This window comes from Delphinus delphis, chromosome 19 (genome assembly GCF_949987515.2).
Source record: "Delphinus delphis chromosome 19, mDelDel1.2, whole genome shotgun sequence".
Lineage (NCBI taxonomy): Eukaryota > Metazoa > Chordata > Mammalia > Artiodactyla > Delphinidae > Delphinus > Delphinus delphis.
This window is the reverse complement of record NC_082701.1, coordinates 8588511-8603687: the sequence shown is the minus strand read 5'-3', so window position 1 is coordinate 8603687 and position 15177 is coordinate 8588511. Positions and strand designations below refer to the sequence as shown.

The following is a 15177-nucleotide window of genomic DNA, read 5'->3' as shown; positions in this document are numbered from 1 at the left end:
GTCCCCACCCGCCACCCGTTCCCACTGGTTCCTGGAAACTGAAGGAGCCCCCACCTTGCCAGACAGAAGAGACCTCCCAGGCACTTGAGAGGGGGCTGTGAGTTGGTGTTTGCACAGCTGAAGGAGTGTGCACACTTGTCTCTGCACAGGGCCAACGCGGAAACCAGCTGAGGCCACGGGAGCTCTGGGCAGCGTGGGAGACGAGGGCAGGCCCTGGCTCACCCCTCCACTGCCAGCCTCTGAGAATAGAAGCCCCATTAGCACCGAGATCCAGGGCCAGAGCCAGAGCAAGGAACTACGTCTCTGATATTCCCCAGGTTCCAAGGCTGGCCAGGGTCCGGGACGCCTGGCAGGGCCAGTCCACGGGGGAACCTCAGGGCGGACACAAGCAGCTGAAGCAAGGACCTGTGGCCTGCAGCCCTCTCCCCGGAGACGGCCTCTGACCTCTACTTCAAGACAGGACAGAGAGCCAGGAACCGCCACACAGGCTCTGCGGGATCTGCGGCGACCCCAGGAGGGAGGCGTCAGACATAAGTTCAAGTCCCCTCTCGTTAGGAGCGAAGCAAGTTCCTCTTAGGACAAGAGCAGGAAAGCAGAGGCAGGAGGCAAGGAGGAGGGACTGGGGTGGGGAGGGAGGACTGCAGAGGGAGCATATAAAAAACAAAAATCCTCCCCCAAGGCCCAAGCTGGGCCCAACTGCGGCACGAGGGAATTAGGCTTAGCCCTCCTTCCAGTTATGATTCTCTGCTCAGGCTACTGCTCCCCTGAATCTTAAGATGAGTGTGCAGAGTACAGAATGAGATGTCTGTCACATTTTTATCCCCAAACTAGAGAACTTTATCACGAAATAGGAACTGGCCCACAGGGGAAACCAGAGCCTCCCCAGGGAGACCACAGTCCGCAAGAGGCTGTGGCAGGCGCTCCGCTTTTTAGAGAAAACCCTTCACCCTGCCCCTCCCCCCCAGCCATGTCCACATCTTCGCAGGCTTGACAGGCAAGGAGAGGAGAGGTTATCTCCCTATTTGTGCTCAGACAGTTTTATTGACCAATGGAGGATTTTTCTTTCTAAATCGTTTTTCTAACCCTTAGTGGGTTTCCTTCTGCTTCTGCCTTGGGGCTTCACAGACCCCCAGAACAAACATTATCCAACATCCAACCCCCACTGTGACCTCCAGTATCGCTCCCCAGACCCCTTCCCAACCGCCCCCCACTTCCAACCCCATCCTTCCCTGGGCGGCTCCTGGGTAGAAGTGCTGGCACTCCTAGGTTGTCTGCAGGGCCACCCCAGGTCCGGGGTGGGGTTCTCATTTGGGGGCTCATCTCTTACAGGACCAGGATTCTAAGCCCACAAAGTCAACTTAGGGCTTTTCCAAGTCTCTGTTTTGGGTCTGTCCAAGCAAATCCACTTAATCCAAGGGCATGAAAAAAATTGAGGGGAAAATGGGACCTGGGATGTGAACCGAATTGGGGTCAGTTCCCAGGGGTTCTCAGAGGGTTCCCTCCCTGTCTAGTTCCTCCTCACGGCCTTTACTTCCATATTCCAGGCACGAAGCTTCCAGCACAGGGGCCTGGGAGGTGTGAAAAGACTTGAAAACACTTGGTCTGAGAACTAATGTCACAACACACAGGAGACCCGGCAACTCCACCCCCAGGTGCACCCAACAGAAATGGCCATATGTGTCCACCACAGACGTGTGCTGGAATGTTCACAGCAGCACAAACGCCCCAAATTGGAAACAGCCCAACGTCCGCCCCGGGGTAGAGTGGATAAATATATTGTGATGTGTCCACACAACGGATGCTGTGCAGCAGTGAAAACAAACGTCTGCAACCGCACACGAGACGGACGAATCTCACAAATGTGCTATCGAGAGACGGGGGGCACGCGATGGAACACCTGCCATATGGTTCCATTCTCATAAAGGCAGAGAACCAGGCAACACTCCTCTGTGCTATGAGAAGTCAGGGTCCTGGAGTCCTTGGGGAAGGAGCGAGTGGAAGGAGGCCTGAGGGCATTTCTGGGGTTGGATCACACTCCGTTTCTTGATCCAGGTTGCTGGTGCATGCATGGGTTCCGTTTCTGGATACTGTACTCCGATAGGAAGTTTAACCACGTGTACGCGTGCCCATGTACACACACACACACACACACACACACACACGCCTCTAGTCTAACTGCATGACCCTGGGCAAGTCCTCTGCCCTCTATGGCTCTGCCCACCCCTTAGACACAACATCTAGATTGGAGTTGGACCCTTTCTCCCTCTGCCAGGCAAAACTGCACAGTGCAGAGCACGGCAGGACGCCCACAAGCCCCCAGTCCTCTGGGCACTGGGCCCACCCCCTGCCAGGATGGGACCCCCATCCCCCACCCCAGGCAGATGAACAGAAGAACCAGAGCCCAGCCATACATCCCTCCTCCCCCAGTCCCTGACTCCCACCTGCTGGGGCCCTGACCTTGCTGAAGGTCAGCTTGCCCAAGCCCCCTGCAGCAGCCCACCCAGACAGACACACCCCCTTGCTAGGGACGGCACCCAGGTAGCCTGAGCATCGCTCCCTATACCCCTTCCCCTACTCTCCACCTCCCCAAGCTACCCCTCAAGTGCACCTCCACAGCCCCCCCCCACATCCTCAGGAGTCTCCCACGTAGAGACCTCAGTATCTCCTTGGTCCTCTTTTCCCTAAACATTCTTTCCGGCAATGCCCCCCCCCCGTCTCAGACTCACCACATCCAGTAAATGTTTACAGAGCTCACAGTGTTTGCCAGAAGCTGCTCGAGACCCTTCACATATGTTATCTTCACACCCCCTCATGACAATCCCGGGGAAGAGGGTAATGTTAGCCCCGTTTACCAGAGGAGAAAACGGAGGCTCCGAGAGACCGAGGGATCTCTGTGGGTCAGAGAGGGGATAGATTCGTTTACATTCAGGCTAGAATGTCTAATAAATGTGAAATTCCTGCTGGGAGCTGTTGCAAATTTAAAGAAGTGTGTGTTAAACCAAAGGCATGAATCTAAGGAGACACCAGATGGCAGAGTAAGTGCCCCTCGGGGCACCGACCCTAGATCACAACCCATCCTACTGGAGGGTTTATCCGTTGCTGGGAAGAGGGGAGCCGGATGAGGCCTGGGGGGACTTTCCCAGAGGGGCAGGGGAGAGCCCACAAAGCAGCCCCCTGAACAGTTCCAGAAACCCCCTTTGCCCCAGTTTCCCCACTATGTGTCTCCTTCCCACGGTTACTGGGAGAGCCCCCATGACACACTGAGCAGCTCTGAACTGTTCTCCATTCTTCCTTGAGCAGGATGAGCGGGGAGCGGGACTCACCTTCAGAAGGAGGTCTCCCAGGCCACCACCCTATCACACCCCCATGCCACGTGAGCCCATGTAATCCAACCCCTGAAAACGGTCACTGCTTTCCTTCTCTGAAGGTGAGTTAAGTGATGTGGCCAATGGCACACAGCTAGTAAATGATGAACCAGGGTACGAACAAGGTCCATCTGGTCCCCACAGCCCATGCTCTGAACCTCCATTCCACTGCCTTGTAAGCATCACGTGGGCAAGAATGAAGGACCAGAGAGCTTGGAGATAAGACACGTGAGCCCACGGCAGTCCTGCCCTCTCCCCTGTGCCTGGGCCGAAGGTACAGAATATGTGTATCTCAGAGAGACAGGAGTCATATCCAGAAACCTCAAACCACCCCACTAGAGAAGCAACACAGGCAGCCTCTTCTAATGCCTGGGAGACCCTGGCTCAAAGGCCCCTCCTGGCCTGAGAGGCTAGACCAGCAGAAGCCTGATTACCACAACCAGGACAAGAGCCAAAGCAGGGTGCAAGGCCCCCACCATTCACACAGCCACCAACGAGGTGGCCAGACGCCCAAGACAGAGCCCCAGAAAGCCTCTTGCAGCGTTAGGCTCAAAGGCTTCCCTCTCCTCTGACCCCCCAACCCCTGCACCCCTTTCCCCACCAACATACCTTCTGTGCGGACAGTGAAGGGGGAGTCCCCCGGGCGCCGGGCTGAGAACTGGCCTCCCAGAGACGTCATCAGGAAGCAGAGTGAGAAGAAGCCAATGCCCAGGACAAAAAGCCTGCGGAGACAATAGGGCAGGTCAGGGTTAGGTCAGCACATGCACCCCTACCCTGTAAGGGCTCCCTACGAATGAATGAGTGATGGATGGATGGAGGAATAAAAGACCAGGGGGTTGAGCTCCCAGACCAGTAGGTCTCCCATCACACAGGATAAAGAGAGCTGGACTACAAGGAAGTGGCCACATGCAAAACCATGCAGGACAGTGAGGCATCCTTAAGGTATAAGGTTGGGCAGGTTCTAGTCTCCAGACGGAAGCTGGCTCATTGACAGCAGAGGTCCTCAACGTGTGGTCCCCAGACCAGCTGCATCAGCATCACCTTGGACATATCAGAAATGCTCATTCTTGGGCCCTAGTCCCAGGCTTACGGAATCACACACTCTGGGGGTGGGATAAGCAATGCATTCTAATAAGCTCTCCAGGTAACCCTGATACACGCTCAAGTTTGAGAACAACTGGTATAGATGGAAACAGCAGGACCTGATGCCAGCCAGAGGGCAAGTAATTGGTCCAGACAAAACCCACCTGGAGCCCACCAATCACCTGGGCCCTGATCAGCACTTGTGTACACAGGCCTGCTGCAGCAACCAGCTCGAACACATCCTTGTCATGTTCAGGGCAGGGGGTGGGGAAGGGCTCCCATCACTACCAGATGGTAAGATCTAGAAGGGCAGGGTCCTGTGGCTGCCTTCTGTGTCCAGACTCCCCCTATCCACATCTTCACCAGGCAGGCACACGGCAGATTACACCACGGCTCAGAGTAAGCCAACACCTGTGCACGGGGTGTCATACAAGTGTGTGCCGTCTCAGTGGTCAGGGGAGTTGGCCAAAACACGACTGTCTATACTTCAACACATAGTTTTTGATTACATCCCAAGTGCCAAGAACTAAGGTATCCCCAGGGGGACAGCAGGGAACCCACCCTCAAGTCTGGCCCCAGGGTCCTGCTGCTACCATACTAGATTCTGGGCCAGCACAGCCTTAGGGAAGCAGAGGTGGAGGCTGTTCTGGGATTTTGAATCTACCCGAGGACTTGATCAACTGGCAGAGCTGAAAGGGGAGCCCCCCCAGGTCAGGGTGAGGAACCCCATCTCTGGTGGAGCCAGGCTCACCATGGGGGGCCCCGCAAATCATGCCGGAGACCTCCAGCCTTCCCACCTCCACCTCCATCCTCAAACCCCACATTTGTTTGTATCTCTATGCAAGACTTGTTTATGCATTTTAATCTTCATTATTTGAAACTGGCAGAGCAGTATTTAATTAAAATTTGATTCATTAAAGAAAACACATAATTGTAGCAGAAAATAAAAGCACAACAAAATTCCCAACCCATACTTAAAGGAAGCTGTTAGAGATTAAGTCAGAGCGGGTGGGGGGGGGGCAGAACCCAAAAGCAGATATGGCACTGGGAGCTTCCCCCAGCAGATGGCACAAGGAACACTGCTCCCGCACCTCCCAGGGACCCCTCACTGAATTCTACCAAGCCTGGGGGTGGGACTCTAGCCCTGGGATCCCCAAGATGAAGTCAGGCTGGTCTCAGGGTAGCAGCCAGAAGGGCCGTGTAGGGGGAGGGTAGTCACACATCCAGGAAGATCCTGGGGGAAATCAGCGGTTTGTCCCCCCAGCCTGAGGACGAGGATGGGTCTCTCCAAGTTTCTCGCCCCCCACTCCCTCTCTCCTTCCCCAGCTATGGGGTACTTGTATTTAGAGCTGGGGACCTGAGCTGCCAGCGTCCAAAAACCTGCTGTGAGAAAGGTATCTAGGCCTTTAGCCCAGAACCTGAAGCCCCAAAACACCTCATCTGCATCTGTCTCTCTGCCAGACCCAATCCTGGGGCTATTTACAGTAGATTCAAGTTAAAATGGTTTTGTCCACCCATGTATCCATTCAAGCAACATTCCAGAAGCAATTATAGAATAAGGACCCTGCCGGAGGCTCTGCGAAAACCATTGGGAATAGGGCTCCCAGCTGCCCTTGAGGATTAACAAGTAGGGCTGATACGTTGGAGGTCGTAAACCCCCCCACACACACCCCGCATCTGAAGGTGACTTGAAGACTTCACTGGTGGCTGTGGGTCTCTGTGGGAAGCCTAGGGATACCCTGAGAGGAAGTTACATAACCTGGGGGTGGGGAGGGGAACCTATGCAACCCCACCTCTGCATCCTGCTTTCAGAAAAGAGCCTGAAAGAGCCACAGGGGCAGGACCCAAAGGGAAGGAGCGCTAGGGAGCTGGCGCTGTCCGTGGTGCTGGCGCCAGCCGCTACCTCCTATTGTGCCGGGAAATGTCCAGCCAAACTGGGGTCAGAGGCTGGGCTTCCCACGGCCTGGAGGGAGGGGCCAACCCTGGGTGGGAGAGACAGGGCTGAGGAGGGTCTGCGTTGGCTAGGGATTTGAGGATTTCCCCGGAGGAACAAGGCCCTTTCCAGAGATGCTAGCTTCCCACCTGCTTCCCATGGGAACTTTAGGGCGTGGGGGCTCCTGACACACCCAATCACCTGCCCAAGGCTCTATTCTGGGGACCCCCAGCTCTACGGTCGTCCCGAATCCTCTGGACATTGGTGGTCCAGCTTGACCCCTGCCGTCCTGAAGGTTGTCTCCTCAACTCTGCACCCTACGCCGGAGGATCCAATAGCTGGAGGCAATGGCGGGGCGGGAGCCACGTGAGCCACGGTCTTCCCATTAGAAGGAAAACCAGCGGGGGGCATGGGAGGGGCCGGGTCTCCGCCTCAGGTCTGGAGGGGAGGGCCTCAGATCTGGCCCCTCCCGCCCCCCAAACTTCGGGCAGAGCCCGTACAGCTCCTGCCTTCGCGGGCTCCCTCCCGCGCCCGGACCCCACCTGTGGCCGCATCCCGAGTGCGGCCCACCCCCGCCCCCCGCCCCGGGCGCCGCCGCCCCCTCGGCGCCCTCCGCGGCTCAGCCCCTGGGCGAGGTGACATCCTGACTCCGCTGGGCACCCATCGCTTAGCGCCCCTCCCCAGCCCCGGCTGCAGGCCCGGCTCCGATGGCGCTTGGGAGGAGCGGGAGCTGCCCCGGAACCGCCGGGCTCTGGGGGCCCCTGGGGTGGGACTAGCAGAACCCAGGCAGACCCAGACGGCCGTAGCCCTGCCTGGCCTTGACCGCCGAGGTTGGGGTGGGGGGGGTCGGTCTCCGCTTCCATCCCGCCTCCACGCTCTCGTCGCCCTTCCGCCCCACAGCGCCGCCCCTGCCCCAGCCTCTCCAAGGCCCGCGATCGGGGATCGAATTCCCATCAGAGGGGGTCCTTGCCGCAATCTCGGGGACCCTCCCGTTGGACAGAGGCCCGCACCCCGCGGAGAGGAGTGCGCGCAGAAGGCGGGGTCAGAGGGGGTGGGACAGGCAGGGGGGTGAGGGGGCCGACTCAGGGCTCCACTGGCCCGCCAGGTGGGGGTACCGCCCCGCCCAGAGCGCTAACTTTGCCGCGGGGGTTGGGCCGTCCGCGAGGTGGGGAAGGACCGGAGGGGCAGGGAAGGGGCACCCTGGCTGGGGCGACTTCCAGGGTCCAGGACCACAACATCGGTGACTTCTGCCCCCATTCCCACCTTCACACCCCGAATCCTCTCCAACCTAGACCAAACTCGGTGCCCGTCCCAGAGTTACACACCCTCCCTACCCGAACCGGAACCCCAGCTCCATCCCTTTCCCAGCCCCACTAGCCACCACCGAGGGCCGAAGCACAAACCGCCCCCTCTGCTAACGGGACAGGCAGCCTTGGGACAGACACTCGCAGGGGCTGACCTCGCCCACCCCAACCCACGCCCCCTTGGAGAAAAAGACCTCCCCACGCCAACCGGGAAACAACTTTACCGAAAGGGTCTCAGGGTGACCAGGCATCTTCTGACCATTATCTTCCCATCAGGGTTGACTGTGATCATTGTTCAAACTTGTCTGGGCGAGGAGCCGCGGGCGAGGCCGGACGCACCGTCCCGGGCCCTGCTCCTACCACGTCCGGGCCACGAACCCGCTGCGGGCCGAAGCCGGGTCCGAGCGACGCGGGGGCTCAGCGGCTTCGCTGCCCGGGCCGTGGCCCGCGGGGTCGGCGCGGCCTCGGCGGGCAGGGGAAGGGGAGCGCGGCGCGGCTGCCGGAGGGCGGCGAGGGCGCCCGGCCGGGCCGTCTCTGCGTCTCTGCCCTCCCCGCTTCACATTCTGGGGGCCGGGAGGCGGCGCGCCCCCAGACCGCCGGCCACGCGTCTGCCTGCTCGGGCTCGCTCTCTGGGCGGGACGGCGCCGCAGCGCGCAGACGGGCTCCCCGCCGCGGTCGCCCTCATCCCCGGGCCCGCGCCCTCGGTGCCGGCTACAGGCGGCCCCGGGCCCGCGCCCCGGCCCCTCGCGCCTCCGGGCCGCGCCGCTCCCGGGCCCTGCGCCGCGCTGCGCCCATGGCTCCGGGCAAGGGCGCCCCGCGCCCGCCCTGCCTCCCGCTCGTTCGTCTGCCCGCGCTCGGGTGTCCGGCGTCCGGCCCCGCGCTGCGTTACGCCCGGAGGCGCCGCATTGTTTCCTTGGAGAAGGCGGCCGAGCAGCGGCTGGGGCGGCCCAGGAGCGGCCGCCGCGCTTCCTCGGCGCGCTGGCGCCACCTCATGGCTGCGGCCCAGCAGTGCGTTCTCCCGGCCCGGGGCGGGGCGCGGGGGGCGGGGCGCGGGGGGCGGGCGGCGGGCTGGATTTCGGAAGCATCCCGGGTGCCACCAGCTCTGAGGGCCGAGGCCTGCTTCGGCTCCTGCAGAGCACAGAGGAGGTCGGCGCTGGGAGGCGATCCCCGCTTCCGCGCGGTGCCAGGGCCCTCCCTCCGGTCGCCGCCGCTGCCTCTGCCGCCACAGTGGGCTTCTGCAATGGCCCCTTCACACCCACAGTGATTTCGCTTTGCAAACTTCGCCCATCCTCTGGCCCTCTCTGAACAGAAACTGCAGCAGCTCCCCTTTGCTTTCTGATTTCAAACTCGGCCTGTGACACTGAGGCTCTTCCACTGATCCCAGAAGCAATGGCGCGCCCTGTGGGTCTGGGTTCTAGTTTCAGACCCTCCATTGACCAGTGGGTGATGCCTGAGAGTCAGGGGGACTCCCGGGCCTCGGTCTGTCTGCTATGAAATGAGAGTGACCCGAGGTTCACTAATGCACCTTCCAACTCTGTAAAGCGTGCACAGCCCCCCTTCACCCCCACCCCACCCTCCCTCCACTTCTTGACTCTGGAGAGGTGTTTGCCACCGCAGAGAGGGGTCAGCAGCCCCTGTGAGCACCCGAGGCACGGCAGCTCCCAGAGCCAGGCCTGGAGCTGAAGATGCTGGTCAGTCAGGAAGGGCACTTGCCAGACCAGCTTGGCCAGGCACAGACGGAAGACCCAGGCTGGGAAGAGCCCAAGGCCTCAGGCCACGTGTAAAATGACATGGATGACCCTGAGGGTCTTTCCACAAGACAAAACCTTTATTCTGGTCCATCCAGTCCCTGCCTGGTCCAACAAGGCCCCCGGCCCCCAGCCCCTTTGCTGCCCGCCTAGCCCAATTCCCAGCCCCTTCTGAGCCATTTCTCACCAGCTGTGACTCTTGTTCAGTTTTTCCTGCTCGTTCCTCATCAAAATTCACCTGTCCCACGTTCCATTACCTCATCGCCTTGCTCTCCGCTGATATGAAAACCAATGATGAATGGGTGTTGGCAGATTAATATGTTAACCCCTGCTAGGTAGCCAATTTACATTGAACAAGGACACGCTGACCAGGCCTTTGTGCCGAAGAGTGACAAATGGTGACGGGAAATTTGGGCATCACGGCAGGCTGGCCAAGGAGATCTCTGAGGGTGGGGGGGGGTGGTCTCTCCTGGGGTCCCACTTGTCCCTGGGCACCTACATCTGCTACACACTCAGGCAATAACTGAAGCCTTGGATGTCAGGGCAAAAGCCCCATCTACACTCGGGCATGAAATGCCCCTTCCCATTGTGTGCACCTCTCCCGTAAGTTCAGGGGGTCACATTTGCTCCTGGTTGGCATTTAGGCCAAAAGGGAGGGGAGAAGATGGGGGTCCCCCCCAAGGTGTGGCTCATCTGGGGAGGTGTTCTCCTCTCGGCCGGAAGCCAGATTTCAGAAGGTGGGAGAGGGTACCCCATTGCAGGCTCGAGCCAGGCAGGGAGGCTTGGGGCAGACAGCGAAAGACGCTGAACCAGACCACCCTGCTGCCTCTTCCTTTCGGAGCCCATTTCCCCTTTGTCGGCCTCTTGTCTGTGGCGAAATTCAGTGTACGTGGCCCTGCTTGCTCTCCGCTGTGCTGCAGACATTAGGGGAAAACTTGTGAATTGCCAGTCGTGAATTGCCGAGCACCTCGGAGCCCTCGCAGCAGGTGGTTATACTTTTCTTGTTATTGTCTACCTGTAGCAGCTGCTGCCGGCGCCTCGTCCTACCCACCGGGCATCCAGCTCTACATGCCAGAAGACAGACCACGGAGGATACATGTAACGCTGCCTGAGGCTTTTTTCCTGGCTGTGAGAATATGCTCGAACATGCAGGGGCAAGATAGAAGTATCAGGGACTTCATGCCCTGGAAGCAGCCCTCAAGGGCTCCCTCTCCCTCAGGTGGGCTGCTCGGTTCCCAGAGTTCCCTGAGCTCCCTCTGCCCACAGCGGTAACCGGCTCGGTCATGTACCCCATGTTGGCTTCCTTCCTTCCCTGCCTCATCCCCCACTCCTCCATCCATGTTCCTGAGGCCACCTCGCAAATAAACTACTGGCACTTGAACGCTTGTCTCAGAATCTATTTCTGGGGAACCCAAACTAAGACCCTGGCTTATAGGCCAGTGGTTCTCAGCCCTGACTCACAGCAGAATCACCTGCAGAATGCAGTCCTTATTCTGATTCGGTACCTAAGATGGGCCCTGGGCATTTATTTTTGGCCATGTTGTACGGCTTATAGAATCTTAGTTCCCCGACCAGGGACTGAACCCGGGCCCTCAGCAGTGAAAGCACCGAGTCCTAACCACTGGACCGCCAGGGAATTCCCGGCACATTTGGGGGTTTTTTGGGGGGAGGGAGTTGTTTTGTTTCGTTTTGTTTTTTAACATCTTTATTTGAGTATAATTGCTTTACAATGTCACATTTGTTTTTTAATGCCACAGGTTATGCCCACATAGCTGGCCAGGGTGGAGAACCATTGGAGAAACACCCATGTTCTAGATACATACCCACAGCCTTCAGATAAGCAGCAGAGTGACCCGAAACAAATGAGAGGAGAGTAGGGGACACTTCTGCTGGGGGGTACATCCAAGGACCCAGGATGCCGGCTCACACCACATTCCAAAACCCTCCCCTTTCTACTGTTTTACTCTTTTGAGGCTATGAACAGAACCACAGCCTAGCCCAACGTGGGGGGTCAGGTGCAGACCCTGCATCGGCCCGGGTGCTCTAACCGTGGCACTTACTGGCTCTCTCCCGCTGCCCTCTGCATGACCCGATGGTCTGGCTAGAGGGGTCAGGAGGAGCTCAGCACCAGCAAGAGGCCCTGGGCAGGCAGGGGAGGGTCTCTGTCCGAAAGGGGAGCAGGACTCCAGGGAAGGAATTGGGGGAAAGTGGGTGATGTACTACTGTTCGGGGGTGTCGTACTCAAAATACCTAGATGGTGGGCCATGCAAAGAAGGGAGGGGTGGGCTTCCCTGGTGGCGCAGTGGTTGAGAGTCCGCCTGCCGATGCAGGGGACGCGGGTTCGTGCCCCGGTCCGGGAAGATCCCACGTGCCGCGGAGCAGCTGGGCCCGTGAGCCATGGCCACTGAGCCTGCGCGTCCGGAGCCTGTGCTCCGCAACGGGAGAGGCACAACAGTGAGAGGCCCGCGTACCGCAAAAAAAATAAAAGAAGGGAGGGGAGTTATATTAGTCTCCTAGGTATGCTGTAACAAGCGACCACAGACTGGGGGGCTTCAAACCATAGAAATGTATTATCGGGACTTCCCGGCGGTCCAGTGGTTAGGACTCGGTGCTTTCACTGCAGGGGGCCTGGGATCGATCACTGGTTGGGGAGCTAAGATCTGGTATGCTGTGCAGTATGGCAAAAAAAGAAAAAGAAATTTATTCTCTCACAGTTCTGGAAGCCAGAAGTCCTAAATCAAGGTGCTGGTAGAGTCAGTTCCTTCTAGAAGCCCTGAGGGAGACTGTCACGTGCTCCTCTGCTGGCTTCAGGCGGGGCCCAGCACTCCTTGGCATCCTCGGCCTATAACTGCATCTCTCCGGTCTCTGCCCCTGTCTCCGTGTGAGCTTCTCTGTGTGTGTCTCTCTGTGTCCTCTCCTCTTCTTATAAGGACCCCAGTCATTGGATTCGGGTTCACACTAATCCCGAATGACCTCATCTTAACTAATTACATCCGCAAAGACTTTGTTTCCAAATAAGGTTATGTTCTCAGGTTCCAGATGGACATGAATGGGGGGGGGGGGGCGGGCACTGTTCAACCTACTTCAGGGACCTGGTAGAAAGGGGCTGGAGTGATCAGAGAACGCCAAAGACTGGAGGTCCCTGAGGGGACGTGCCGCCATTGCTTTGTGTGACTCTGGACCCAGTTATTTCAAGGGAGTCAGAAACCTGGGCTTCTCACGTGTGGTCACACAATTTTAAAATGCAGACTCAATATTTTTAGAACATTGTGCAAGACCGATAAAATCCATTGGAGGTCTGCCATCTGGGTCCTCCTGCAGATGTCACCCAAGGGCAGAGCAGGGAGCCCACCAGCCCTGCCCACCCAGCAAGTCCAGCTTCCCTGAGGCCAGGTCCCCCTCGCCGCAGCAAAGACACAGTGCTGCCCCCAGGAAGGTCAAGACTCCTAGTGGTTCTAGGGGCTCCCTGGGGACCTCCCTGCCCCCTTGAGGGCCCCCCTGGAGTCTCCTGGGGCATCACAGCTTTGACTACACACCCACCTGCCCAAGGCTTCAAGGTTGCTTCTGGAGCTCACAGCGGCCTGGGGTGGGAAGAGGAGAGAAAGAAACATGTGGTTTACGGTGTTTGAAATCCCCATTTAATGTGCTCCGACCGCTGCAGCAGACAGCACATTAAGAGGCAACAGGCCATTGTCCTTTGCCGGAGAGCAGAGCATTAATAATGTCATAACAGCGTTCACTGACACTGCGCACAAATCATCAGCCGCCTCTCTGGGCGGGAACAAGAGCCGCACGCAGCCTAGCGCCGGGCCTGGCAGCTGAGAAGCGGGAGAGCTACCGCTCCAATTCATCTTTCATGCTTTCTGTTTCACATTTAGCCTAATCTTCCGATTGAAAAGCAGTGTCTGGGGTTTATTTTTATTTATGACAGAAGGCCATTCTGCCGCACAGCTTGTGAGAGCAGGGAACACAGCCATCGTACTTCCCTGTTCTACAGGGAAGTTAGCGGCTGTGTCTGTGTCTGTGTCTGTGCGTGTGTGTGGACGGGCAGGGAAGCCCAGGACAGACTAGACAGGGGACCCTCCCAAGTGGACCCCATCCCAGCGCCGGAGACAAGGGCAAGCTCTTCATTTAACATGTTATTGAGCACCTACCAGGTGCCCAGAAATGACTCAGGGATTCTAAATATGTCACCACAGCTATATGGCTATTTTATTTAAATTTTCTTTAGCAGGGCAACTTGAAAAACATGACCCCCAGGACTCCCCTGGTGGTCCAGTGATTAAGACTCCGTGCTCCCAAGGCAGGGGGCACGAGTTCGATCCCTGGTCGGGGAACTAAGATCCTGCATGCCACGTGGCACGGCCAAAAAATTATAATAACCAAAATTTTTTTTAAAAGACCCCTTTCTTTCTGGACAGTTTCCCCAGTTGCATCACAGGTCACTGCAGGAGTACGGGAGCAGCCATCTGGGGTGAGCAGAATCGTGATCTCCCAAAGACGACCATGTCCCAATCCCCATAATCTGTGAATATGTTACGTAACGTTGCAAAAGGAGAGTAAGGCTGCAAGTGGAATTAAGGTTGTAAATCTGCTGACCTTAAAATAGGGAGATCATCCTGGATTATCTGGGTTGGCCTAATGTAATCACAAAAGTCCTTAAATACGGAAGAGGGAAGCAGCGTGAAAAAGACTCGACCGGCCACCTCTGACTTTGAAGATGGAGAAAGAGGCCACAAGCCAAGGAATGCAGGTGGGCTCCGGAAGCTGATTCTCCCCAGAGCCTCCAGGAAGAAAACAGCCCTGCTGCCACCTTGACTTTAGCCCCATGAGATGCATTTTGGACTCCTGATCTCCAGAACAGCAAAATGATTGATACATTTGCGTGGTTTTAAGTCACTACGTGTGTGGTTACTTGTTACAGCAGTAATAGAAAGCTGACATACCGTCTTTTAGAGCCACCACTGCCAGGCACTGCAAAGGCTGATGCTCCCCGCACACAAGCTCATATCTCCACTTCACAGATGAGGAAACAGAGGTTCGGAGAGGTGAAGTATCTTGCTCAAGGGGTCACTGCAGATCCAGCCTCCAATCTCAAGCCCAGCAGACCTCAGAACCTATGTCACTCATTGTGTTCAAAACTCTGGTCCAGGGGTCCTGGGGGGCAGGCATGAGCAGGCATCCTCCAAAGAGTTCAGCCCCCAGGAGGAAAGCTCCCTCCCTCCAAGAGCTGCTGGTAGACACGGGAAGCCACCCAGCTGCCTCGGTTTCCCCCTTCTTCTCCCCGAATACCCCTGGATCATCTCAAAAGAGCAACTGCCCAAAGGCTCCCCTCTCTGGTGTCCATTCAGACAAGGGTGATGCAGGATTTCAAGTTTCGCTGGGCTGTGTCTCAGACCACTTGGAATCTGTCCCTTTTTAGCAAGATCTCCTGGCATCCAACCCCATGTGGGACCGTCCCCTACTGAGAGGCACGGACCTCCCAACACCCGGCAGGTGTGGAAAGCAGTCCCTTCCCCCTTCATCAATCCCACTCTGCCTCTGCTTCCCACGCCCCAGCTTGTTGTGGGAGAGCCGTGATCCCTTCTAGGTCCCTTGAGAGGTTTGAGGAGGAGGCAGATGAGGGAGGGTGAAGATGCGCTCCCCCAGCTAGGAGAAGGATTTTTATCTCTTGTTTACCAATGTGCCCCAAATGTCCTGGACAGTATCTGACACAAGCTACATCCAGTAGAGAAGTTTGGGCA

The 15177-nt window shown here is 57.7% G+C and overlaps 1 protein-coding gene across 1 annotated transcript in view; it reads right to left on the bottom strand.

Moving 5' to 3' along the window:
* Positions 1-8534, bottom strand: part of MGAT5B (alpha-1,6-mannosylglycoprotein 6-beta-N-acetylglucosaminyltransferase B) — a 68135-nt gene extending 59601 nt beyond the window's left edge. The window contains exons 1-2 of the mRNA XM_059998137.1: positions 7910-8534; positions 3975-4087 (exon numbers count right to left, since the gene is read on the bottom strand). Coding sequence (XP_059854120.1) covers positions 3975-4087; positions 7910-7977 — 181 coding nt within the window. The 5' untranslated portion in view covers positions 7978-8534. The remainder of the gene's footprint in view (positions 1-3974; positions 4088-7909) is intronic.
* Between the last annotated feature and the right edge of the window lie 6643 nt (positions 8535-15177).